The 21,943-nt window shown below is 51.3% G+C and overlaps 9 protein-coding genes across 9 annotated transcripts; 4 read left to right on the forward strand and 5 right to left on the reverse strand.

The window, feature by feature from the left end:
- Positions 1–119: 119 nt before the first annotated feature.
- On the reverse strand, positions 120–571 carry SSS1 (translocon subunit SSS1; the record flags this gene model as incomplete). The annotated part of the gene is made up of 4 exons (XM_076628371.1): positions 120–155; positions 222–301; positions 396–429; positions 512–571. The coding sequence occupies 4 exons, from the start codon at positions 569–571 to the stop codon at positions 120–122; spliced, it is 210 nt and encodes a 69-aa protein (XP_076491772.1).
- Positions 572–693: 122 nt separating this feature from the next.
- Positions 694–2,157, forward strand: BET2 (Rab geranylgeranyltransferase BET2; the record flags this gene model as incomplete). Its single annotated transcript, XM_076628372.1, has 8 exons — positions 694–753; positions 819–972; positions 1,034–1,150; positions 1,228–1,452; positions 1,548–1,681; positions 1,752–1,850; positions 1,915–1,990; positions 2,060–2,157. 8 exons carry the CDS (start codon positions 694–696, stop codon positions 2,155–2,157), a joined length of 963 nt encoding a protein of 320 aa, XP_076491773.1.
- Positions 2,158–2,331: 174 nt separating this feature from the next.
- On the forward strand, positions 2,332–3,998 carry SRF1 (phospholipase D regulator; the record flags this gene model as incomplete). The annotated part of the gene is made up of 5 exons (XM_076628373.1): positions 2,332–2,410; positions 2,477–3,129; positions 3,199–3,528; positions 3,590–3,637; positions 3,702–3,998. The coding sequence occupies 5 exons, from the start codon at positions 2,332–2,334 to the stop codon at positions 3,996–3,998; spliced, it is 1,407 nt and encodes a 468-aa protein (XP_076491774.1).
- Positions 3,999–4,191: 193 nt separating this feature from the next.
- On the reverse strand, positions 4,192–4,934 carry JCM6883_007543 (PUB domain-containing protein; the record flags this gene model as incomplete). The annotated part of the gene is made up of 3 exons (XM_076628374.1): positions 4,192–4,526; positions 4,581–4,767; positions 4,830–4,934. The coding sequence occupies 3 exons, from the start codon at positions 4,932–4,934 to the stop codon at positions 4,192–4,194; spliced, it is 627 nt and encodes a 208-aa protein (XP_076491775.1).
- Positions 4,935–5,442: 508 nt separating this feature from the next.
- On the forward strand, positions 5,443–5,917 carry JCM6883_007544 (PIG-Y family protein; the record flags this gene model as incomplete). Its single annotated transcript, XM_076628375.1, has 3 exons — positions 5,443–5,667; positions 5,736–5,837; positions 5,900–5,917. The coding sequence occupies 3 exons, from the start codon at positions 5,443–5,445 to the stop codon at positions 5,915–5,917; spliced, it is 345 nt and encodes a 114-aa protein (XP_076491776.1).
- Positions 5,918–6,368: 451 nt separating this feature from the next.
- JCM6883_007545 (uncharacterized protein) lies at positions 6,369–8,027 on the reverse strand (the record flags this gene model as incomplete). Its single annotated transcript, XM_076628376.1, has 9 exons — positions 6,369–6,690; positions 6,750–6,812; positions 6,878–6,959; positions 7,027–7,115; positions 7,175–7,271; positions 7,333–7,538; positions 7,604–7,742; positions 7,806–7,838; positions 7,901–8,027. The coding sequence occupies 9 exons, from the start codon at positions 8,025–8,027 to the stop codon at positions 6,369–6,371; spliced, it is 1,158 nt and encodes a 385-aa protein (XP_076491777.1).
- Positions 8,028–8,806: 779 nt separating this feature from the next.
- Positions 8,807–14,809, reverse strand: CHC1 (clathrin heavy chain; the record flags this gene model as incomplete). The annotated part of the gene is made up of 16 exons (XM_076628377.1): positions 8,807–8,970; positions 9,030–9,148; positions 9,213–9,318; positions 9,380–9,607; positions 9,676–9,796; positions 9,864–10,051; positions 10,119–10,396; positions 10,461–11,518; positions 11,589–12,335; positions 12,398–12,469; positions 12,527–12,757; positions 12,827–13,105; positions 13,170–13,853; positions 13,914–14,386; positions 14,447–14,654; positions 14,768–14,809. The coding sequence occupies 16 exons, from the start codon at positions 14,807–14,809 to the stop codon at positions 8,807–8,809; spliced, it is 4,998 nt and encodes a 1,665-aa protein (XP_076491778.1).
- A 1,284-nt stretch (positions 14,810–16,093) lies between these two features.
- Positions 16,094–19,459, reverse strand: JCM6883_007547 (uncharacterized protein; the record flags this gene model as incomplete). The annotated part of the gene is made up of 19 exons (XM_076628378.1): positions 16,094–16,177; positions 16,246–16,298; positions 16,364–16,450; positions 16,524–16,563; positions 16,634–16,702; positions 16,767–16,879; positions 16,944–17,103; positions 17,168–17,362; positions 17,425–17,502; positions 17,571–17,579; positions 17,645–17,712; positions 17,779–17,859; positions 17,930–17,959; positions 18,021–18,109; positions 18,170–18,190; positions 18,254–18,435; positions 18,499–18,543; positions 18,611–19,060; positions 19,145–19,459. 19 exons carry the CDS (start codon positions 19,457–19,459, stop codon positions 16,094–16,096), a joined length of 2,169 nt encoding a protein of 722 aa, XP_076491779.1.
- Positions 19,460–20,304: 845 nt separating this feature from the next.
- Positions 20,305–21,542, forward strand: JCM6883_007548 (uncharacterized protein; the record flags this gene model as incomplete). Its single annotated transcript, XM_076628379.1, has 5 exons — positions 20,305–20,454; positions 20,521–20,688; positions 20,875–20,916; positions 20,984–21,002; positions 21,070–21,542. The coding sequence occupies 5 exons, from the start codon at positions 20,305–20,307 to the stop codon at positions 21,540–21,542; spliced, it is 852 nt and encodes a 283-aa protein (XP_076491780.1).
- Between the last annotated feature and the right edge of the window lie 401 nt (positions 21,543–21,943).

Genomic DNA, 21,943 nt, shown 5'->3' on the forward strand with positions numbered 1-21,943 from the left:
ACTGCGGGGGGAAGAGAACGACAGATGGTACAGTAAAGCGGGAAAGAAAGTAAAATACAAAAGGAGCACAGGACAACCTCAGATCCGACTCTGACGAACAATGCAACTGGACGACTTTTTCATGCTCCTCCGACGAGAATGTTGTTGATCGGGATCTGGTCAGGAGGGAAGGAGAAGGTGAGCGGGAACAGCAGAAAGATATTGGAGAATGAGCGACTAACGTGGATCAGTTTCACGAGGTATCCGATTCCTCCCATCATTGCGAATCCAATAGCAACTGCTCGACAGATCTGGATGTATTCTGCGAGCGTAGAGAAAGCGAGAGAACGAAACGACGCGAAGTCAGTTCATCGTCCTCTCGTGAGAGGGTGCGGAGTGAGCGAAGGGTTAATTACCTTTCTGATCAGGTTTCGTACATCTTGTCATGAACTGTTCCGGGCCATTCGCGACGTAGCAATCAGCTTCGAACACGTCAAGTCAAGATCAAGAGAAGAGAGGAGAATGGGCTCACGTTGTTCCCATCCTTGACGAACGTCTTTCCAGATTCTGTTAGATCCTTGATCGCTTCCATCTTCTTCTTTATGCGTTCTATCGAAGGGGAGAGTCGAAAAAGTGATGAGTTTCGGGAAGAGGGGGGGAAACGTCTTCTCTTGATCTCCTACGCTTCCCTCGACCCGAAGTTTGTCAACGAGTATGGCATTGGAAGAGTTACATACAGATCTTCACGTCCGGTACATCCAATCCCTCGATAAAGTAAGCTCTTCCTCTCTCAGTTCTCGCTCCTCTTCCCTCTGACTGATCCTCTCGCAAGCGAGCAGAATCGCGATGAGTTATTGTACTACTTCACAGAGCATCTGAGAATGAATGGGGTGTACTGGGGCTTGACCGCGTTGGCGTTGATGGATCGAACGGATGCACTCCCGAAACGAGAAATGATTGAATGGGTCATGTCTTGCTGGGTAGACCAAGTCGGTGAGCTACAGCCCTCACGTATCGACGATCTGACTGTGCTGATGACGAGGATGTTTGGTAGGAGGATTCTCGCCTCATCCAGGTCACGACCCTCATCTTCATTCAACTTTGTCAGCGATTCAAATCCTCGCAACTCACGACTCTCTCGACCTACTCCAGAAAGACAAAATCGTCAAATGTGCGTGCAGTGTCCCTCTCCGGCCTCCGTCGTCTTGAGTTTCCGCTGATATGGGAAACTCTCGCCCGCAAATTCAGACGTTTTATCCTTACAAGATCCCATCCGAGGTTCGTTCGCCGGCGATTCATGGGGCGAACACGCTTCCCGCTTCACCTACTGTGCAATCTCGGTACTATCGCTCCTGAATCGATTGGATGCGCTGGAACCGACGAGAGAAGCGACGGTTGGGTTCATTGAGAAATGCAGGAATTTCGATGGAGGGTTTGGGATGGTCGAAGGAGCGGAGAGTCATGCTGCTTACGGTGAGTCTACCAACTGCAAACTTTTCCCTTCGTAGTCCCGAACGATCGAGCGAGAAGAGAAGAGCTGACGCGATCTATTCGTTTGGAATGCGTAGTTTGGACTTGCGTAGGAGCATTAGCAATCTTGGATCGACTCGATCTCGTCGATTCAGATACTCTCTGCTGGTGGCTCTGTGAGCGACAGCTACCCAATGGAGGATTGAACGGAAGACCGGAGAAACTAGAAGACGTGAGCTCGGCTCGTTACAAGCTGGTTTCCTCGTTCGCGACTAACTTGAGCCGCCGAATCTCGCTCGTAGGTCTGCTATAGCTGGTGGGCAGTCGCAACCCTTGCGATCCTAGGTAGATCGCATTGGATTTCGGGGTCGAAATTGTCGGAATTCATTTTATCAGCTCAAGTGAGTCGTCTCCCTCTTTACTTCTTGCCCAGCGACTGCAAGACTGACAGACATGACTGTGTAGGACCCGGATCAAGGAGGTATCGCTGATAGACCAGACGACGTTGCGGATGTTTGGCATACCGTCTTCGGATTAGCTGGTGAGCTCTCCTCGCTCTAGCCCGGTCTCGCGAAGCGCGTACTCACTAGGAAGTTGGGCGATCTCTTAGGTCTGAGCTTGTTGGGCTACAAAGGACTGAAGGAGGTTGATCCGGTGTATTGCATGCCGAGAGAAGTGACGGACCGAGTTATCAAGAAGAAAGACTAGGGGCTTTTGGGCGGGTCTCTGGGTAGTTTCATGTTGTTGTAATAGCTCTCATGACAGATAAGCAGAGTGATTCGAGAGAGATTGTGATTTCATCGCTTCCAAGCCGGCTGGAGACTCTTCGCGAAACGGCTCTCGCCTTGACCGCCTCCCTCATTCTTCAACCATCGCCCACGAATGAGCAGCTCGAGTACAGGAGACTATGACACAACTTGGCAGTACCCTGGTGGATCTCGCAAGGTAGTGACGGTACCCTGTACGTCGGCTTCATCAAAACAACTCTCCCTCTCGGCTCGAGACTAACTCTAAGGGGAGTCAATAGCATGGGCTAGGAATCTACCACCAGATGAACTATCAGATGAAGGTCACGAATACGCAGCTACAGATCCTTCCCCTCGACGACCAAATAATCCTCCCCGTCGATCCCTCTCGTCCGTTTTTCAACAGAACCGAAGCGCTCCCTTCTCCAACTCTAACAATATACCCCTGAATAACACGAACGCGAATGCGACGGGTCGTTCTCCGAATCTCACTGCTTCTACCTCTTCTTCCCCAATTCCTCCTTTCTCCGACCCGCTTCAATCTCCTGAACCTACTCACAACAATCCAGCCTCTACGACGATACACCGAAATCCTTCAAGCGCGACAGCAGCACTCGGAGGGGATAAAGGATGGTGGACGTTCACATTGCCTTCGAAATACCTCGATCGAGTTCACGGTTACATTCATCCGAAAGAGTGGAACGAGAAGGGGAAAGAACGAGCAGATCATCAACATCAGCAGTATCCCGATGAAGAAGATGAGACGAGGTCAATGACTTCGCAGAGATCGATGAGGTCGGGTTGGTCAATGAGATCAGGCAGGAGACCTTCGAAAAGTCGAGAACAGGACAGACAGGATTATCACAGAAAGATGACGCAGAGTATGAAGATTAATTTGGGACCTCCAAATATCTTTTCTATCAATCAAGCGACTGTGAGTGACCAGGACCATTACTGCTTTTCGAAGTTTCTCTCTTTTTTGACTCAAGTTCGATCCACGTAGACCCCTGGTTGGGCCTCACCTTGGCAACCTTTCGAACGAAGTGAAGATGATCGGAGAATGCAAGACCCGTTCGACATATCTCAGCAACAAACCGCAGCCGTCGAAGCATCACGCAAATCGCGATTCGAAAATTTCATCCTTCACAACCCATTCTCGCCCCTCTTCTTCCGTATCATCAACCTCGTCCTCGTGACATGTACTCTCGCGCTCGCTGGTCATATCCGGCGGCAGGAAGAACGGGCGGACGTCGTGGGAGTGATCGGAACATCGACACTGTTTGTGCTCGTTATTGCTCCGATTGCGATCATTCACATTTTCATCACTCTCTATGTACGTCAACTTCGACTTTCCTCGTGTTCTGTGACTGATCCTGCTGTTTCTCGCTCGATAGATCGAATACTTCGGCGCTCCTATCGGACTCTGGCAAATTCGGACAAAGGTGACCTCTCAGGCCCTCTCCGTGATCAAGCCTGTCGTACTGACTCTCTCAAATCCCTCTACAGATGTTCTACACTCTAACGGATCTGGTCCTGATCTGTCTCTACTCGTCTGCCCTCTCCCTCAGTCTCGACGATCTCTTCACCTCCTCCCTCGAATGTACCGCCTATACCCCTTATCGCCGCTACAACAGTCCATCACCTACCGTCGTCGGAACCGCCGGACTCGAAGGAAGTATCGCCGACCAAATCTGCAGTCAACAAATCGCTCAAGTCGTCTTCATCTTCTTGTCCGTTTTCGTTTACCTCGCGGTGTTGATCATCTCCCTCTTCCGAATCTTTGCGAAAGTGTCGAGAAAGTAAATACCCATTGTACGACTTCCCTTCCTTCTACCGGTTGATCCCCCTTAATTCCCTACTATATCTTTATTTCGTGACTCTCTCTCTTCGCAGACCAATGCGTGCTCTCTCTCTACTCTTGATGTCACATGCTATAACTCTGCTCCTTACTTGATACTACTTCCTCGCAACGCAAGCCTCCTTTGTTCTTCTCTGCTCACAACCAGTCCCTCGTCTCGGGAACCGAATTCAACCATGCTCCTTCTCCCGATCCCTTGAGTTTCGCCGCTTTCCTCCTCGCTTCACGCTCTTTGTGTTTCTGTCGATCATATTTGATCTCCTCGAGAACGACCTTCATTCGCCTCTCGTTATCGTATTTCGCGGCTTGTTTTGACGATTCCTCCAATTCCGAGCGACGACGGAGATGCGCGAGAGAGGACGTCAAGATTAAGAGGGAGGTAGTGAGACGACTCTCAGTGGTACGAATCGGGGGGCGAGGAAAAGTCAACCTTTCTTCGAAGTCGACGATCGTGCGTTTGAAGCCACATTGGACTGCACTCGAGGGGTCAGGTCACCCACCTCACGAAGTATGATAACTCCACTCACCAAGTAGATCGTAAGCCCCAGGTACATCAACGATCGTACGCTTGACAATTCCGTTTCGAAGTCGAATTGTCCTTTCCCTCTCATTTCCGTCTGATTCGCGACTCGGTAGTCTTTGAACTCCTTCCACGAGTTTAATGATTGTCTCGAGCGTCTCGATCGCTTGCTTCTTGTGTGACTTCGCGATAAGCTGCAGTGCAACGACTTCAGCGCACGATTTGGAAAGAAAGTAAAGCAGAGTGAGACACTCACCTCGTCGTCGATTAAGCGTTGCCAGTGCTTCCTTTCCCAATACATCGGTTGATCCCCGTCTTGACTGAGAGAGAGACCTCCCATACCGCGAGTGAGAGCAGCCATCGCTGCAGCTTGAGAGGGAGAAACGTTGGAAGAAGATAGCGAGGTTACGGGAGAGCCTACTAGACTGCGACCGGGAGAGTACGAGCTGCAGTCCATCCGAGCGATTGGTCGAGCAGGAGAGTAGCGGATAAGAGGGAGGAAGGAGGGCACGAATTTTGCTCAATTGAAACGCCGCTCGGTTCGCCGCTCTGACTTCTCGCTGATTCTGGTCCCGTTTGTCGGGAGCAGCCTAGGAGTGGACTCTTACATCTTCAGACTCGTCCTGTCATCGAGGGACCTATCCGTAAAGTCCGCGGCCCACGTGACCCTCTCGCTGAGTCGGAGAAATTCGTCTCTTCTCTCCTACCACTCGTCGCCTTTCACTTCCGCAAGGGATGAATGAGTCGTAACCGCTCACATCTCGCTCATACACAGGACTCGCCCTCAGACGACCTCAACAACAGCTCCATCTCTTTCCTTCAACACGACACAAATGAAATCGCCAAGTTCCGACCCGTCAAGCCCGCAAATGGCTCAGAACGTCCGACATAGATCAAGCCAAAAGCTTAAAGCTACTCTAGAAGGAGCCACGTCGCGGCCAGAGGAAGTCGATGAGGAAGGAGAAGACTTTGAAGATGACGGATCCGAAATGCTGAAATGGGGTCACATCCTCCTCGTGGGCTCTACCTTGAGCTTTGCGATAGGTATCTGGAGTATCCTGATTGGACCCTACGTAGAACCGATCGGATTAAGCGTGAGTGTTCGCTCCTCGTCATCTGTCCCATTTCGGACGCATCTCACAGCGCTCTCTGCCCTGTTCAGGTACTCGACGCGCTCGCGGAAGACTCGTACTACAAGTACTTGGTCATCTTGCTGATCCCGGTCACGACTTGTAGCGTTATCGTCAATTGGTGGGGTTTGAAGGTGAGCAAATCGTCGCTTTGAGCCGTCATACTCCTGCTCAAGGGGGACTTTCTCTCGCGTAGATCTTCCGACACGCATGAATGTTGCGACCAATCCGGGGATTCGAAATAGATGGCAAACGGGATCCGAATCGCACATGCGAGAAAATCGTTCGTTTGCTTTCTTTGTTCTTGCTCCTTGAGCGCTACTGACTCTGATATCTGCCACTTCGTCAGCTAGATCTGGAGGTCGTGACATCCGAACACTCGAAGTCTGCGTCTGCAGGACTAGCCCGAGGAGATCATTCACTCTCGAGAGTCGAGCGCTCGACGAGGACCCGACAGATATTCAAAGTTAGATCGATTGACAGCCTCAGCGACAGTAGAGAAACACTTTAGAATAAGAACCAGACAACAAAAACGATAAAAAGATTAGGGTAGTTTAGTAGTGAAATATCGAAAAGAAAGAAAGAAAGAACAACACTCGAGAACTCTTCCATTTTAACCCCTTCCCACGTCTCTCAGGCCCTCACACTCCTCCCCGCCGTCTCGATTAGACGACTTTACCGGTCGAGACCAATTGCGCCAACATGACTTCGATTCGATCGAGTTGATCCTTCTCGACCGTGTTGTTTAGCGTTCGGTTGATAGATTCGTTGTCGGCTCCCATTCTCGATCCGTGGTGAGATCGGTGAACCCCGAGGAAAGTACCCATAGCGCCAGGTCCGGGGTCGGTCGACATTCCAAAGTTCATTCGGGGAGCGACGGGAGCAGGACCCATGAGAGAAGCGGCAGGAGCTTGCATGGGAGCAGAAATCGCGCAGGAACCGTCTCCGTCGCAGTCGGGACCGAGGCAGGTTTCGTATTCGAGGAATCTGCGAGAACATCGCTTGGTGAGCTTTGAGCGCCTGAACGGGTTTGAAGAAAGACTCACTTGATGAAACGGTAGAACCCACTCGCAATGATCGAGCCCATGAGCGGGCCAACCCAGTAGATGCTGAGCAAGAGAACGAGTGTCAGGTGAGCAGGACTCGAAGGGAAGATCTGATGTCGAGGACTTACTAGTGGTAACCGACGAATGAACCAGTGACGACAGCAGGACCGAAAGCACGAGCAGGGTTGACGGCTCCTCCAGTGAATGCGACTGTTGCGAGCGAAAAAGCGGGATCAGTAACCGAGCTCGCAATCGATGAAATCGGAGTTCCGCTCACCTCCGAGCATTTCAGCAACGAACAAAGCCATTCCGATACCGATGGGTGCGATGAAAGTAGAGCGAGACTTTTCAGCGGCGAGCATCAAACTGCGAGGGTCGAATGGAGTCAGTGCTTGTGATTTCGCAGAGAGTGAGGGTCGACTCACATCGCCAACATCAGCATAGCGGTCAAGAACATCTCGATGAACACACCGCGAGTGATCGATGTGTTGCCACTGAGCGTCGTTTGAACATTGAAAGAACCTACGAAAAAGGAAATCGTCAAACTTTTGCCCCGGCTTTCGTCTCAAGAGTGACAACAGACCAGGAAGAAGACCAAGTACGAGGGCGGAGCCGCAAACAGCTCCCGCGGTCTGACTTATAACGAGGAGGATCGCTCGCAGGGGCTTGATTATTCCGCACAGCCAAAATGTGAACGTGACCGCCGGATTAAAGAGACCTCCGGAGACACGGAAGAAGATCCACACGTTGATGGTGAGCGAGACGGCGAAAGATAGAGCGATGTAGAGCCTATGAAGGTCGAGAGAGTCAATCGACGAGGCTTTGGATCTGAAATCGAAAATTCAACGACTCACAAATTCGAAGTGTTTACGACCTGAGCGACGGCGTCCGCGTTGTCGGGCGTATCAGAACGTTCAGACCCTCCTGAGATCGCAGTAGACGCTCGCGATGCGACGTTGGCGCCTCCGAGTGCAAAAAGCAGGAACAATGTAGCTGAAAGACGAAAGGAAAATGTGAGAATACACTCGTGACGGTCTAGAGACTAGGAATACTCACTTCCGACAAACTCTCCAAGCATGGCGATAAAGTCTGTTGCAGAGGACAAGATGTCAGCTTCTGCGTAAACGAGAAGAGTAATAGCGTTTACGTACGATTCTTGACAGTGTATTTCGTCGTTCCCGGCTCTGCGCGCAAGGCATCATACCATTTGCGTTTGGCGACAGCAGTTATCGAAGGCTTCTCGGAACCCGAACGGTGAAGGGGGAGGGAGGCAGACATTGCGGGAGGATCACGAACGAAGTCGGGAAGTGCTGAGTTCGTCGAGAAGTGAGGACGGATCTAGGTGGGAGGAAGTAGAGAAAGAGCGGAGAACAACACCATGCTTCACCTTTTGAGGGTTGAGTGAGCTTCTTTCGGAGAGCGACACCTGATTTAAAAGATCAGTCAAAGTCAAAATTCATTGGCTGCCGAGCGAAGCCGCTTGATCTCTTCAGTCCCGATCGGAACTTTACCTTAAACTCTCGCCGCAATGTCAAATCCTGCGTGAAGGAAGAGAGTCATCTTGGTCGGGACTGCGGCCGCGGCGAAACTGAGCTGTGATCAGCGCCATGAATGGAATTTCGTTCGTGTCATCGTGGTCCCGATCAAGCGTTGAGAGTATGCGCGGCGTTACGACCCTATATAGAAGCGTAAAATCTAGGTCAGTTCGCACTGAGACGGAGAAGGAAAGAGAAAGAAGAAATGCCCACGGTTGAACCATCAATGACCAGTTGGAGCGTTGTGAGGCTGAGACTGATTTGGAGACTGAGCTGAGGAGAAGGCTCGACGAACTCGACACGGAAGTATAGGAGAGAGAACAACGCAGGAGAATGGTATTGGGAGAAAAGTCCAGATTTAACGTAAAAAGAAAGAAAAGAATGAGTTAAAACACAGCTTGAGACGGAAACTACTCGCCCTCCAAGAGAAAGAGAAAAGGTAAGGAACAACTGTAAACATATCGAGAGAGAGAGAAAGAAAAGAGACGGGTCATTCTCTTTTCGTTTTTTGGTTTCGCTCGTCTAGTAGGATCCACCGTATCCCAACATCAGTTGACTCGATCCCATCAAGATCGGTTGAGCAGCTTCTTGTTCTTCCTTCTGCACTGTTCTTGTCGATAGTTCCTTGAGTTGTTTCGCGAGAGAGGCCATTTGTTCTGTTCGAAGTCGTTCGACCGAGAGAAGATCTGGAAATCAAAGATGTCAGTTCCCCGTCTTGTTAAAGCGAGCGAATGGTCAGACTCACAAGGCATGGTGAAATCGTTAAGTCCAGCTTTCCAGGAAAGGTATTGAGCAACGTCCGGTCGAATCAAGTCGTAACAGACGAAAAGAGTAGCGGTGTAGCACTCTCGAGATCCGATATCGCTGTGACGAGAAGAGCGAGCATCAATACACCGAAATTGTCGGAAGAGAGAGAGGAAAACCTTACACAAAGTAATTGAGGAGTTCTTCTGCGACTTCGCTGCTTCCCGATGTCGCGGCAGTCTCGATCGCATCCTTGAATAGCTTGTCTTGTTTCGATAGAGAGATTGAGACTGTGCGACGGGATTGGTGTGAGCTCGAAACCGAGAAAGAGAGAGAGGGGAAAAAACGTACGATCCCATTTGCTGTTCTTCTTGTAGAGGTGAGCTGCCAATCGTCGGAATTCGAGAAGGTCGTGCTTCTCTAACCGCGAGGCGAGAGCAACCGAGTCGAAAGCGTCGTTGGTATCGGTCGAATCCCGAAGAGTCTTGTAGTCTTCCTCTTCAATCAGAAGTTCGTTGTAAGATTCGTTGACCGCAGGCAAGTTGTTGTGTTGAACCGAGATGAGGTAGTTCTTGATCACTGTTACGTGAGAGAAACAGAGTGAGCTTTCTTCGGACGTATGAGGATAGAGGAGCGAGGAGACGAACTGGGTAGCTCGTCGGCCTTTTGGAACATCTTGACGACGCGAGTGTGGTCGATACGAGCAGCGAGAACCGAAAGGAGATCATTGAGGAGCATAGGTTGTTGTTCGAGGTAGAAGTTGAGAGCCTGATCGTCGAAAAACGGAGAAGGTCAGTCGAGAAAGAACGAAAGGGAGGCGAGATTAGGTGCTCACCTTGTAGTAGATCTCGATGTTGGCAACCTTGATGATAATGTCCTTGAATTGGTTGTGATCCCAAGCATCGGCAGCTCGTTCCATCATAGCGAGAGCGGCGTTGTCGAACTCGTCGTAGTGAACGTAAAGGAAAACGAGTTCCGACCAAAGGTGAGCTTGCTCGGCGGCGCGGAGGACCTTCGGAATGTCTACCGAATCGAGAGAGATCTGGTAAGTCGCCCGTCTCGGAAGAGAAGCGGGAGACGAGGAACGTACTGATTCGAGACCAGAAGAGTTTGAGGTGTTCCATCAATTGCTCAGGTTTGTACTTCGCGTAAAGAATCGAGATCTCAGTGAACATTCCCATGTGAGCGCGTTCGAGACCGAGACCAGCTTCGAGAAGCGAGATGAGCTCGTCGGTGTAACCTCGGTGCTCGTAAAGTTTGACGAGAGGTTGAAGTTCCTCGGCGTGAACGATGAGGTTGAGACCACAGATTTGAGCGAGTCGGAGTTCTTTCTTGTCGATACAAGCAGCGTTGACTTGCTTCCAGACTCTGTTTGCGTTCGAATGAGGGAGTCAGCTCCGATCAATTGACAACGAGTAAACGAAGAACGTACTGAGTGTTTCCGGCCTTGCGAGCAGCATCGACAGCGGCTTGGTTCTCGCCAAGGTAGATGAGGGTAGTCGCGAGTCGAGCCCAGTTCGAAATCGAGGTGAAGAGGAGCTTCGCAGCTTCGTAGAGTTCCGCCTCGAACGCTTTCTCTCCTGCCGAAAGCAAGTCGGCGACGTTGGTCATACCGAGGAACTCCTCCATGTCGTGAAGTCGGTCCGTCTTGGCGTACGAAACGGCGAGTTCGGTATCGATCGCGGGTTCTCGAAGAGTCTTGCGAGCCATTTGAAGGTAACGAACGAGGTCGTCGGCCTTTCCAGCGCGCGAAGCGGTTTCGATAACCTCGAGGTAGTTCGAAGGGTCCTCAGCCTTGATGTACGAATCGATTGCGTCTTTGATACGGAGACCGTCGAGTTGAGCTTTACCGAGACGAGACCAAACGGCGGGTTGTTCGACCTTCGCGGCGTACTGTTGAGCACGATCGATCGAGACGATGTACTCAACGAGGACGTTCATCGCATCGAGGTGAAGTTCGTTCTTGCGGAAGAGAGTGAACGCCTCCTCGTAAAGACCGTGTTCGATAGCGATCGCAGCGATTTCTTGAACGTCGAACCCTTCGACCTTTTCGATATAACTCATGACACGACCCTTGTCGGCACGAATCGCCGTAAGCATGAGGAGCTTCTTGAGGTTCGCGTTGTCGCTGAAGGCCGATTGTTCGAGAACGATCTTTTCGAGGAGTTCGATGAGTTCGGAGGGGAGATCAGCCGAGAGGAAGGCTTTGACCGTGACGGAGACGTCCTCAGGGTCGGTCGATTCGGGAACGGCGGTCGCGACGACTTGGTCGATGAGTTGCCTCTTGTGCAGGTTGTCGCCTTGGAGAACCTCGGCCCACAATTCGAGACGACGACGTTTGACGAGGTATCGAGCTTGGTGCTTGTACATTTGATTCTCGTTCGTGATGTGAATGAGTTCCGAGTCGCAGAATCCCTTGGCGTAAGCGATGTAGGCGAGGTACGGGTCACGAGCTTCGCAGTATTTTCCGACGGTGAGGGGATCGTAGATCTGTTCAATGCGCTCGAGTCAGAACGGAACGAGGTGAGAAGAGAAGAGAAGAGAGACGCTGAAGACTCACGTTGTTCTCCTTGAGGAAAGATTCAGGGTTGTTGTTGCTGTCGATGTAGATCTTCGCAAGAGCGTTGTAGATGGCGGGATCTTGTTGACCGGCAGCGATCTTCGCCTCGAGCCAAGGAAGAATGAGTTTGAGTCGGTTACGCTTCTCGACTTCGTCAACGAGTTCATCGACCGGGACGGGTCCGGTGACACTCGCGAGGAGAGCTTTGATCGTGTTCTCGTCGCAGTCGACATCGAGGAGACCTCCGATAACTTGAGGAGTTCGAGCAGAGTTGACTCGTTGAACGTAAACCTCGATGAAATTCGTGAGTCCGTTTTGGTAAAGGTAGAGAACGAGATCGTGGACAAAGTCGAATCGGTCGCAGACGATGATGAGAGGGAGTTGATCGGGAAGTTTCGCCTCCTTGAGGAAGTTCTTGACCTTTTCGGGGTTGTAGAAATTTGATTCCCGGACGATTCGTTCGACTTCACGGATTTGACCAGTTCGAGTAGCGGCTTGAATGTATTTGAAGTGAACCTCCGAGTCTTCACTGAGGTTGACGATCGATCCGAGGTAGTAGTAGAGACCTTCGGCAGTCTTGAACTTTTCGAACATTTCGATCAAACGAACGGGACCGATCAAGTCGGAGTACTTCGTAGCGGATTGAACGACGACTTGAAGGTTCTGTCGGATGTTGACTTTGAGCATCTCGTTGAAGCATTCGAGAGTTTGTTCGACCGTCAGATGACCAAAGTAGTTGACGAGCCACTTGGGAGAGCGAAAAGAGAGTCAGTGACGATCAGAAGCATCGCGAGAAGTTGGGTACTCACGTCGGCAGCGAGGAGGTTGGTGTGTACGACGACTCGCTTGATGTCGTTGATGTCTTCGTAGTGTTCGAGAGCCTAGTTGACGATATTGTTCAGCTCAAAATCGCATGATTCGCAACGAAAGGGACGAACCCGTTGTAACAAACCGGCTTTCTCGCAAAGGTTGGCGATTCTGGGTTTGTCGTAATGGGTAAACATTTGGTTCGAGAGGATCGCATCGGCGACTTGAGGGGCGTTGACGAGGTTCATTTCGAGGAGACGAGTCTGAAGGTGACCTTGTTCGGGTTTGTTGTCCTTGAGAGCGTCGAGGAGGAAAGAAGTAGCTTGTTGAATCATGTTTTGTCCCATGAAGACATCGACGACCTGAAAAGTGCGAGAGTTAGCGGATCGAGGTCAAAAAAATTGATCGGGAAACGAATCGACTCGACTCACTCGTTCGACGTCAACAAGAGGTCCAGTCTCATCGTTGACGAGTTGAGTAGCGAATTCAGCTCCGTGATCGGGGTTGATGCGAGTAACATGTTGGAGAAGGGAAGCGTAATCGGGAGTGTAGTTGACTCGCTTGGCGTAGACGATGATCTTTGCGAATTGACCAGTTTCGGCGAAGCAGGCGACGACCTTGTTAGGGACGTTCGCGCGAAGGTAGACGGAAAGAGCGAGAGTCATGTCGTGGGCTCGAACGATATCTCCGAGTTCTTCACTGCATTCGATCTAACAGGCACAGAGGTCGAGTCAGATATGATAGACTAGAGATTCGAGAGGGATCAGAGCTCACCTTGTCCTCCTTGAGCCATTTCTCGAGGAGCTGTTTCCTACCTTGAACGAGGACCGGTCGCGCCAATTCGAGACTCTCACTCTTGTTGAGCTTGCCGCGTTCGAGGAGGATACCGAAGTATTGAAGGATCGGCGAGAGTTGACCAGGTTGAACGGGAGTTCCCTTGAACATTTCGATCGTTTGAGGAGTTCGGAGAATACCTCGAGGAGAGTTGGCTGCGACCTTGGCGGCTCCGGCATAATCTCCCGATTGAAACATTTGAGAGAATTGACGTTGGTAGAGATCGTCGGCTCCGGGAAGGTTGCCACGAGAAGCGAGACGAATCGCGAGTTCGACGTTATTGAGGGTCGAAAGAACGTAAGGGATCATGACTTCCTCGTCGACGGTAACGCTCAACACTTGACCCTTGCGGTTGATTCCGATGATACCGCTCGTCGCTTCGTGTTCGCAAGTGACGAACATGGTTTCGCCGGAGATTCGGTTCATGTAGAGACAGGCTCCAGTTTCGAGGTCGTAGAGGTGGATGAAGCCGTACTTTGTGACGAGGTAGATGATACCGTAACGTTTCGAGACTTGCATTGCGACGGGGAAATCGTTCGTGGCTTCAGGAGGGAAGAAGACGTCGACAGCTTTCTTCGCGTAAACTGGGTTGGCGGCGGAGTGATCGATTTCGACAACGTGAAGCTGTCAAAACGGGGTCAGCTAGCCTTACAGAGCGCAAGAAAGGAGAGAGTGTGAACTCACTTTGGCTCCAGAAGCGGTTCGGACGGCGAAAGCGAATAACTTGGTATCTTCCGGTGCTCCTTCCAACCTCAGTTCCGCGAAACTCGCTGCATGACCCTCAATCGGTTGACTGACTCCCCGCTCCTTCGAGTACAACTGCATCGCACCCTTAACCTTGAATCCAGCCGGGTTCGAAGTGTTTGAGGAGATTCCGACGAGGACGAGCCATTTTTCGTCGGGAGTGACTCGGTAGTTGATGATCTGGTTTCCGGCGAGAGAGGCGTGACGATCGAAGACCTTGACGGGAGCATCGGCGGTAGGAGTCGAGGGAGCGGAGGCAGGAGCGTAACAGACCCAGTGATAAACTGCAGTTTCCGTCACGATACCGAGAGTCGTAGGCGAGATCCACTTCCAGAACGTGACATCCTCGTGCATCAAGTGAGATTTGACTTTTTGCTTGAGTTCGATGTTAAAGATTTGGAGTTGTCGTTGAGCTGTTAGGAAGGAAATTCGAAGTCAGTGACGAACAAACTTCGAGAATCTGGACTCCTTACCTCGAAGTGCGATAACCTTCTCCTCCAAATGCATGATCGCTGATTCAGCAGAGATTGGTCTTCGTACGACATTGTTCGGGTCGGACAGGTCGATAATGACTACTTGTTTCGTTCCATTGACTTCTTCTCGGACACAGACGAATCGATCGGATTCGAGGGTGAGAGTCGCGAATCCGATAGATCCAGGTTGGATTCCTAGAGCAGTGAGCTGTTCACGAGCGAAATAGAGTCAGTGAACAGTTCCTAAAGGTGGAGCAGGAACCCCAGAGAAGCGTGGGAAGAGAATGAGGCGGAATCACGCTCGGAATTGAACGAGCGTACCTGTAGAAGTTCCTGGAATGCGATCGGTCTATCTACTGCCATCTTGCAACGCGCTTACAGCCGGAGAGGGGAGAGAGTTGATGAGGTGTTTCGTGTCGAGATGAACAAGTGGTATCGGTGGAAGGCAGAGAGGAGAGATGTGACAGAAGGTGGGTACGGATAGTTCTATCGGTAAGAGTGCAATCCGATCTGTCTAGAGTCAGGGTATCGGTAAAGGTTGAATTGGGAGAAGGAGAGCTCCCTCACTCGGAAACGATGACAACGCCCTCTCTCTCTACGACTCTGCACTTGACGACACTTGCTCAACTTCTATCTCACCTTGAACCTCCTTGGCAAACGCTGATAGCTCCGATCTCGTTACGTTTAGCACTCCCGCTCGCCCGCTGTGGTTCCCGAAGTCTCGCCTCGCTGCTTAGTGAGTTCTTAAGGCTGTGTCGCTGTCCAGTTGCCTGCCAGCTTATCTTTCGAAGTCCGCTCCGCTCTGTCGTGCCGCGTTCTCGGCCCCTTTTCGCCAACAAGCAGCTCTGAATTCCGGAATCTCCCTTGCTTTGTGCTCTGGTTGGCTGTTTGTGATCCTCTCGAGCGAGCCTTACTAGCACCGCTCTCGTCGACGAGGTCGCGCTAGTCGCTCGTGAAGGGCCGACTCTTCCTTCGCAGAGCGTGTCAGGTTCACTGCCGGAGCGAAGTTTTACCATTCCGGTTGCCCTCAGGTCGCAAACGCACGAGAAACGTCTAATGGAGTCTTCGCAGGCGAACAAACATGGACGCACTCACTCATGACGGACCCGGGCGCGGGAGGTAAGCTAGATCCGCAAGCGCATCGAGTTCAGACGACGGGAAATTGAACTCTCGAATTCGATCGCAATCTACCTGTCGTCCCTCGAACTCTCCCTGTCACTGTATCCGGATCGAGAAAGTGTGAGACTCGCTACTGACGGTCACAGCATTTGACCCGCTCCAGTCGATTACGTCGCGCATTCGGGGAAGATTGCAAAGCTCGTTTCACTCTCTTTCTCAGTCACGAATTCGAATCAGGGATAATACTTTCAGGTTGCGGTTTGAACGAGTGAGAGAAAGAGATATGTAGGTCGTGCGTAAAGAACATGTTTGGAGAAGAGAGATATAGAGAGAGAGCGGAAAAGAAGGGGTATACTGACTTCTGGAAAAGCGAAGATTGTAGTGGTGCAGAGAGATAGTGAGAGAGAGAAGATAGGAGACAAGAAAGGAGAGATAGAGTATATGAGAGGCAAATGAGTTGTGAATGATCTACGATTCGTTAAAGTGGGAGAGAGAGGGGGAATGGTATAGAGTTCGAAGCTCGTTCTTCTAGCACTTGTCGATGAGTCGATTCTTGGGGAATGTTCGACCGGCATCAGCGAGCGTTGTCAAATTGTTGTTGTGGTAGAGTTCCTAGCGAGCGGATGAAAGCAGGATCAGGAACTGGCAAAGGAGGAAAAGGACGAAGAAGGAGAACTAACGGGGTTGTCGACAATGTATTGAACAGTAGGGTTCGACTCGGGATCACAACCAACTGCAGGAGAGAGGCGAAGAATCAGCTCAAGGAACGTCAACGCGAGGCTGAGAATGGAAACGCACTGTTGATCTTGTCTTTTTGTTGCCAGACTCGAATCCAATCGATGCGCATCTTGGCGGGGAAGGTCAAGTGATTGTAATCGATCACACCTACAACATCAAACGACATTCGATTAGCGTCAAGAAACGGAATGCGAAAAGAGAAAGAGGGAAGCCGACGTACCGAAGTTGGGCGACATTCCCAAATTGAAGATCGCGTACATCTGGTCGAAGCAGAGTTGATAGAGGGTCAGCTGCGAGCACAAATACACGCAGGGGTCGGCGAGCTCTCACAGGCTCGGCGGTGACAACACGGTTCCCGACTTCGGCTCGCGAGTTCGCGGCCATCGCACTGTCACGGATCTAGAGAAACCCGAAAACAGAGGTTAGGGACAGGATGGCGGAAGTAAGCTGTTTGAGCACTCACGGTCCACATGGCCGATCCATTCTGGGACCAAGTAATGTATCCAGTTCCGAAACCTTCAAACTCGGAAGGTTGGTATTCGAAACCGTACGATTGGAAGTTGGTAGTCGAGTTGTCTACAAGAGGAAAGCTATGAGTCTTTGAGGAACGTTGAGTAGAGAGAAGGGAGAGAGAACTAACAGGTGTCGGGATCAGTTTGAGATAATCCAGAGGTGACTTGTTGGGTCGCTCCTCCTTGATAAACGTTTGCGTGAGTGTCCCACTTCTCGACCGCATCAGGGAACCACTCGACGTAGTCGGTCGAAGAGTTGAGGTACGAGTAGGAAGGGTTGAAAGGCGCCTGAAGAGAGAGATCACACGTCAGCCTCGCACAAACAGAGATCAAGCAAATCTCGTGAACTCACCCATTGAGCTGATTGCGAGATTTCTCCAATCTCCTCGTAAGGGTTGACAGTAGCTTCGAAGATATCGATTTCGGAAGCTCCTCGTCCCTTCCAGGTTCCATCCGAGTTTTTAGGTCCAGGGTGATCTTCTTCAGTCTTGCAGGTACAAGCACTGTAGCGTTGTCCCGAAAGGAAAGAGAGAGCGTCGTCGTGGTACTGTCGAGACAACAACTGAGTCAGCGTGAAGTCCAGGGGATGCGTTCGAGAGGGAGACTGACCTGATCTCCTTCGGCAGCAGTGAATTTGGGAAGACCGGTCTCAGGATTCGTTTGATTCGCCAGCGTACCGACGTCGCACTGCATGAAAGTAGAACGAGTCAGTACCGAAGCGGAACGATCGCGAGTGGTTGAGGTCGAGAGCTCACAGTATCGTACTGAGTGAGAGAAATCACGAGTCAGCCGTGAACTATACGTGAGAGGAAGTAAGAGAAAGACGTACGACATAAGGCCAGTTTCCATCGAGCGAACCACCGTAACCAGCGCGTCCGAGGTTAGACATCGTCCAAGCTGAAAGATCACGAAACTTGCGTGAGCCAAATAGTTGGAGCTAATGAATCAAGAAGAGCGACGTACCGGCAGGCCAGAGTCCAGAGACCTTGACATCTCCAGGAAGCGAGGCAGCTACTTCAATATTGCCTCCGACGAAGCAAAACTCTGGAAAAGGGCGAGAAGCAAGGGTCAGTTTCGAAAGCCATTTTCGAGCAAAGACGGAGATTAGACTCACTGTTCCAGCTTTGAACCATACTACTGAGGTCTGCGTGGCCGAAAAGGACAAATCAGCAAGGGAGCGAGAAGTGAAGAAACGATAAACTTACATCCGAGTCCGTGAGAAGTCGAGTTTGGCTCTTTCGTGAGTTCAATGACGAGCGCTCCATCTTCGGTGTAAACGTTCTCGGGGTCGTACCTGGGGAGAAGTGCTCAAGATCAGCACCGAGACGAAGCATGGAAACTTCGTTCAATTTACCATTCGACATCGTTCGTTTGCCTAACAGGAGAGAACAATCAGCCTCTGAAGGATTAGACATGACGGATGCGGAAGGAGACTCACCAGTAGTGAAGGTCGACCGCTTCCCAGTACGGGTCCATTCCAGCGTAGAACTTGCGACCGTCCGTGTTGAATTCGTCCGAGAAGACCAGTTGGTACTCTTTGCCGTCGAAGCCAGTCCGTGTGAGCGCTTCTTCAGGAGTGTCGGGGTCGATCAAGCCTCGGTACGTAGGCATTTCCGGGATCTATGAAACGCTCGAATCCGGTCAGCGAAACGAAGGGTGAAGAAGAGTAGAATGTAGACCAACCTGAGAAGTTCCGTTTGTTCCACCGAGACCGGTCGCTCCATAAGTCTGTTCGAGAGCAAGTATATGATCAGCGAGGGCTCAGCAAGTAAGGTAGCGCGAGAAAGGAGCTTACGCTGATGGTCGGAGTGCTCAACCAGTTGTAAATCGGGTACCCGGCGAACAGCAAGATGATGACAGCCATCAAGATTCCCACTGCCGTCAAGTTCAACAATCCAATCCAAGATATACCGAAGATTCCACCCGTTCGTTTCCGGTATTCCCTCGGTTCGACTAATCGTCGATCCGGTCCATAAGTCATCATTTTCTCTCCCGGGTCATGCAGGGCATCGTCGGCTTCGGGATAGGTCGTCGCGGTGAAGAGAAAATCGTCAGGTTGAGGAGAGATGTCGAATCTTGACGAGTGATTTTGGGAAGAACTGGCAGGAGAGCCGTGAAGAGGAGAATCGAAAATCGAAGAAGCTGGTGAACCTCTCAAGCCGCTGTAACCGATCGTGGGAGGTGCCATAGCTCCATGTCCGTGAGAAGATGCCGCGGGAGAGTAGAGGAATTGTTGAGTCGGAGTCTACCAGTGGAGAAGCGAGGGGAGAAGAAGTGAGCCAAGGAATTCTCAAAAAAAGAAGTTGAACCAAAAGAGAGAGAGACTGACCCATTCTGCTCGAGGACCTCTCACGTTCATCGCCTGCTCTGTCGCATTCGCTTCCGCCAGACTCGAAGTAGATTGAGATACAGCCATGAGTGCGGCGCGATGCGGGGTAGGGGCTAGAGGAGGCATCGGAACTAGAGGGGGACTCGAACGACCACTCGCCGCGTTCCGATCGTCGAACGGGTCGTGTGATTGATTGCTAGCTCCTTGAGATCGATTGCGTAAATGTCCAGGTGAACTCGCGCTCGTGTAGCTCGTTGAAGAACCCGTTTCGTTGTGAAGGGGAGAAGCATTCGGTCTCCGTCCATTCGAAGCCATGATCGCGCGAGGGAGAAGGAAAGAGCTGAGAGAAGGGGTCTTGGCGAACGGCGGTTTATCGCGCGTCGAGTTGAATGCGAATCTGGTGGAGGTAGGTGAGAAACGGGGTTTCGCTTGGGGAAGAGGGAGAAGGGTTCGAGCGAGGTGATCGAGATCGACTAGGGGGGAAGAGTGCTGAACGAGTGCGGAGGAGAAGTCTATCGAGGCAGTCCTGCTGCAAAGTGAGTGAGAGTCGGAGTGAGAAAAAGAGAATCCAATCGACCGAGTTTCGTTTTTGAATTGATTGATTCGAGGACGTTGGACGCGTTCGTTTCTCCCTCTCTCTCCTCGATCGGACGACTGCTATCTGGACCTCTAGAGTGATTGCAATTCGACACGCTTTCACGTCTTTCGATCTGCTCATCGAGCGAAGTTCCTGCCTCGTCCTCACGCGCCTGTTCGTCGACTCTCTTCCTCTTCTTTCACTTCGGTACCTTTCCGACCCGCTCCGTCTCTGCTGCAGCTGCTGCAATGGGTAGTGTCCGCCCAGACGAAGGCTACTATTTGTGAGCGTATCACGTGTCTCTCCTCGCTTTCGCCTCTGATCCTTTGATGGATAAATTGCCAGAGCCTCGCCTCTTATACCTGAACTACTTGCTTGGGTCGAAGTTAAAGGGGAACCTCTTAAGGTACACGGCGCCCAAGTTTCAGGAAACAAGGCGATTGGGTACATCGAAGCGAGAGACGGACAACAATTCAAAGTTCAAACGTTCACTTCGTCGACAATCGATCATGGCAAGCCAGACCCGATCACACTTTCAATATACAGCTGTGGATAGACGGAACCGAGTGAGCATCCTCCTAACATGTCCGGAGATGTCGGATCGTCTGAATGCTCTCATTTCCTTTTGGATGGCATCAATGGATTCCTCACCGAGGCTAACGACGCAATGTTTCGCGGGCGTGCTTACAGTAGAGCCCGAAGTTTCACCTTTACGGGTCGTCTAGCGCCTGAGGTGAGCTCCGTCGTGAGGTCGCAACGGAAGCTTTGCGGACCTGATCACTTTGCTTTGTTGTGACAGCAATCTGAACGACCGTTCCTCTTCAGCAAACTTGTCACTACCGACTCGGAAGATCTAGCTTGTACAGACGAACAAGTCATCGAGAACCTCGGAACTCTGCAACTACGCTACCGTCGTGGGACGAACTGTCGACAATCGACCGTCAACTTGGAGTTACTTTACAAACCTGTAAATGCTACTTGATTTCCGAGAAGGCAAAGAAGGCGCAACTTTCTCATCAAGCAAGGTACGTCTGATCTCTCGCTTCCTAGGCATAACTTTGCATTGACGCTGATTCAGTCGAGAACAGTTTCGCAGCAGCAGTTCCTATAGAAGAGTGCTCCACGTGGACCTGTGATTACATCGACTCCGCAGAGTCGCCATTCTTCTCAATGGAGTTCCACTACCGTTCGCGCGGTGCGTTGCCCCCGAGAAAAGCTTTAAGCCGAGGAGAAAACGAAATTGATCTCTCGCTTCGGAACAGATCTTCTGCAAGTCGACGGGTACATCCCTCGTAAGTCACTTTTCCCTCTACGAGATATACTCAGTTGACTCTTCTCGTCTCTTCAGATTCGCCGGCTCCCTCGCCAGAACCTTCTCCCGCTCCCGCTCAGTCTGTCTCCGTCTCCCCCGCTCCTGTTCAGGCCCAAGCCTCCAACTCGCCAGTTGCTACAAACTCAGGTCCGCACCGCCGCTCGAGCTCATCCGTTCAACCTTCGCGAGGTTCTCAAGCTCGAACCGCCGAGCGTGAACGACTCGCTCAACTCGAAGCTGAGCTCGAATCTCTTGAACGACAAGAGCGAATCGCGACTCTTAGACGTGAGATAAATGGCTTGAGAGGCGAGTTGGGAGCGAGCGCCAATGCAGGATCGTCTTCGGCGAATCGAAAGACCAAGGCGGAACCACTTGATGAACAGACGGAGGCGAAGAAGGTGAAGCGAGAAGTTGGAGGACAATCTTTCTCGACTTCGACTTCGAGCGCAAAGGGAAAGGGGAAGGGAAAGGGGAAAGCAGAAGTGATCGAACTCAGTGACTCGGATTAATTTCTCGTTTTCAATTGGTAAGTCTGATCCGCTCATTCTCTCGTCCACAACCGAATACTGACCCGATCTCTCGTCAGTGACTCCAGGGAACTTGTACAATAGCGTCGTTCGCGCGTAGCGGACTCTCATACCTTCGGATTTTATACCTTCTTTCGCAATTTTTCGTCTCTCTTCTTTGCACGTCCTCCCTCGTCCAGTCAAGTCGACCCTTATGCTCTGAGAGAAGCGTTCGGCAGAAGCAGTCGGCGTGCGAGCAGTCAGCATTGATCGTTTTGCCCATGACGCTCTCTTTCTTTCTTTCGCAATTCTCGACATCTTTCGGACGAGAGGCTCTCTGGAGGAGTCGACTTTCAAACGACTGCCAAAACATGGTAGTGACAGCAAGTAGACGATGCAGTACA

Source organism: Sporobolomyces salmoneus, assembly GCF_050403485.1.
Source record: "Sporobolomyces salmoneus JCM6883 DNA, S_salmoneus_JCM6883_v1_ctg1, whole genome shotgun sequence".
Taxonomy (NCBI): Eukaryota; Fungi; Basidiomycota; class Microbotryomycetes; order Sporidiobolales; family Sporidiobolaceae; genus Sporobolomyces; species Sporobolomyces salmoneus.